The sequence below is a fragment of the Caloenas nicobarica genome, chromosome 9 (genome assembly GCF_036013445.1).
Source record: "Caloenas nicobarica isolate bCalNic1 chromosome 9, bCalNic1.hap1, whole genome shotgun sequence".
Classification (NCBI taxonomy): domain Eukaryota; kingdom Metazoa; phylum Chordata; class Aves; order Columbiformes; family Columbidae; genus Caloenas; species Caloenas nicobarica.
This window is the reverse complement of record NC_088253.1, coordinates 2,596,388-2,598,588: the sequence shown is the minus strand read 5'-3', so window position 1 is coordinate 2,598,588 and position 2,201 is coordinate 2,596,388. Positions and strand designations below refer to the sequence as shown.

General features: G+C 49.4%; 1 protein-coding gene across 1 annotated transcript; it reads right to left on the bottom strand.

Annotated features, from left to right (window-relative positions):
* Positions 1-879: 879 nt before the first annotated feature.
* LOC135992197 (olfactory receptor 14J1-like) lies at positions 880-1,803 on the bottom strand. Its single transcript, XM_065641194.1, has one exon. It carries the CDS (start codon positions 1,801-1,803, stop codon positions 880-882), a length of 924 nt encoding a protein of 307 aa, XP_065497266.1.
* Between the last annotated feature and the right edge of the window lie 398 nt (positions 1,804-2,201).

Below are 2,201 nucleotides of genomic sequence, written 5' to 3'. Positions count from 1 at the left end.
TGACCTTATCCTGGTCATACTGGTCAGAGTGGGATGCAGAACCAGCCAGAAGAGGATCACTGCTGCTCATTGCTTATACCCGTGGTCTGTGGAGGCAGAAGGTGCTTGGGACTGTGGACCATTTCCAGGGGCATTAGATCTGTCCTGGTGTGCCTCTAGATCCAGCTGGTGATACTTCACTAAGGATGACATGAATCCTACTCCAGCCTCCATTCTCCATACCTGCAGGCTGCCACTTGCCTCTCCTGTGACTCCAGAGTCTTCTTTTGCCTGTGGATACCTGAATTTAGTGTTTTCCCTTTGGGTCACTCCACACATTGTGGGGCTCCATTCATTGCCCACCCCAGCCACACACTGTCCCTGGAGAGCCCCTGTGCACTCAGGTTCCCCTCTTGATTGATGCCTGTCTGCCATGCCATGTGTGGGGACAGCCCAGTGCATGTCTGTCCGTGACACTCACCATCTGTGCTGTCACTAGACACCAGCATGTAGTCCTAAGTCCAACCTTTGGTCTCTAAGAGGTCACAATGTGAAAACGAGCTTTTGGGTCCCAAATCCATGGATCAACGGTCACTTTTTGGGTCCTGTTTTTCTTGACACCAGGTTTGGATGACAAACCCTGCCTTCAGGCAGTGGACTCGAACAATCACAGTTTATTACAGAAGTGGTATAATAAAGTCAGGCACACTTTCCAATGGTCTAGAGGTGAGATACTGCACATTCATGCCTCAGATATAGTGGGAGAAATCCAAACACTTGTGTAGGAGAAATAACAACCACGAGAATAACACAGTGAATAAACAAAGATCAGGGCTAGTAAGGAATATATCAGGAATCATTTGTGGAGAAAGAAAGGAAGTTTTAGCTGATAAAAAATGTCTATGAAATCAATTTCCTCAGGGCATCCTTGAGATCTTGGTTTCTCATGCTATAGATGAGGGGATTCACTGCTGGAGGCATCACTGTGTACAGCACAGCCACCACCAGATCCAGGGATGGGAAAGAGATGGAGGGGGGCTTCAGGTTGGCAAACATTATGGTGCTGAGGAACAGAGAGACCACGACCAAGTGAGGAAGGCACGTGGAAAAGGCTTTGTGCCGTCCCTGCTCAGAGGGGATCCTCAGCACAGCCCTGAAGATCCGCACGTAGGACAGCACAATGAAGACAAAACACACAAAAGCAAAAGACGCACTAATCACAAGAAGCTCAACTTCCCTGAGGTAGGAGTCTGAGCAGGAGAGCTTGAGGATCTGGGGAACTTCACAGAAGAACTGGTCCAGGACATTGCCCTTGCAGAGTGGTAGTGAAAATGTATTGGCCGTGTGCAGCAGAGCATTGAGAAACCCACTGGCCCAGGCAGCTGCTGCCATGTGGACACAAGCTCTGCTGCCCAGGAGCGTTCCGTAGTGCAGGGGTTTGCAGATGGCAATGTAGCGATCGTAGGCCATGATGGTGAGAAGGGAACACTCTCCTCCAGTGAAGAAGAGAAACAGAAAGATCTGGGCAGTACATCCTGCATAGGAAATGGCCCTGGTGTCCCAGAGGGAATTGGCCATGGATTTCGGGACAGTGGTTGAGATGAAGCCAAGGTCAAGGAGGGAGAGATTGAGGAGAAAGAAGTACATGGGAGTGTGGAGGTGCTGGTCACAGGCTACAGCGGTGATGATGAGACCGTTGCCCAGGAGGGCAGCCAGGTAGATGAACAGGAAGAGACAGAAGTGCAAAAGCTGCAACTTCTGCATGTCCGAAAATGCCAGGAGAAGGAATTCAGTCATGGTGCTGCTGTTGGATATTTGTTCCATCTGAGCATGATGGCACTGTCACAGGAGGAGAAGACAGTGAAAAGTTAGGACAGAAGTCTGTGCAAAACCATACCCATTTCTCATAGACCCTTCCCTTGCCACATATGTGGAGCCTTTTTCTGTTTTGGCAGGACCTTCATGCATTTTCCTGGCTGGAGCTCTGTGTTTTCTGGCCAAGTGTGCTGTGAGGAACAGGGCCTCTTCGTGTGGGCTCCTGAGGCATCAGTTGTGCTCTACTTGATGGGGTATATGGGAGCAGAAGGAATGCGGGGGCCAGATCTGGTATTTAGACTTGCTCAGATGAAGTCACATAGAAGGGCCTGTCAGCATCTGAACCCACATTTCTATAGAAAGCTGAGTGCAAAAATGAATTCTAGACTTTAGAAAGTCATTCTATT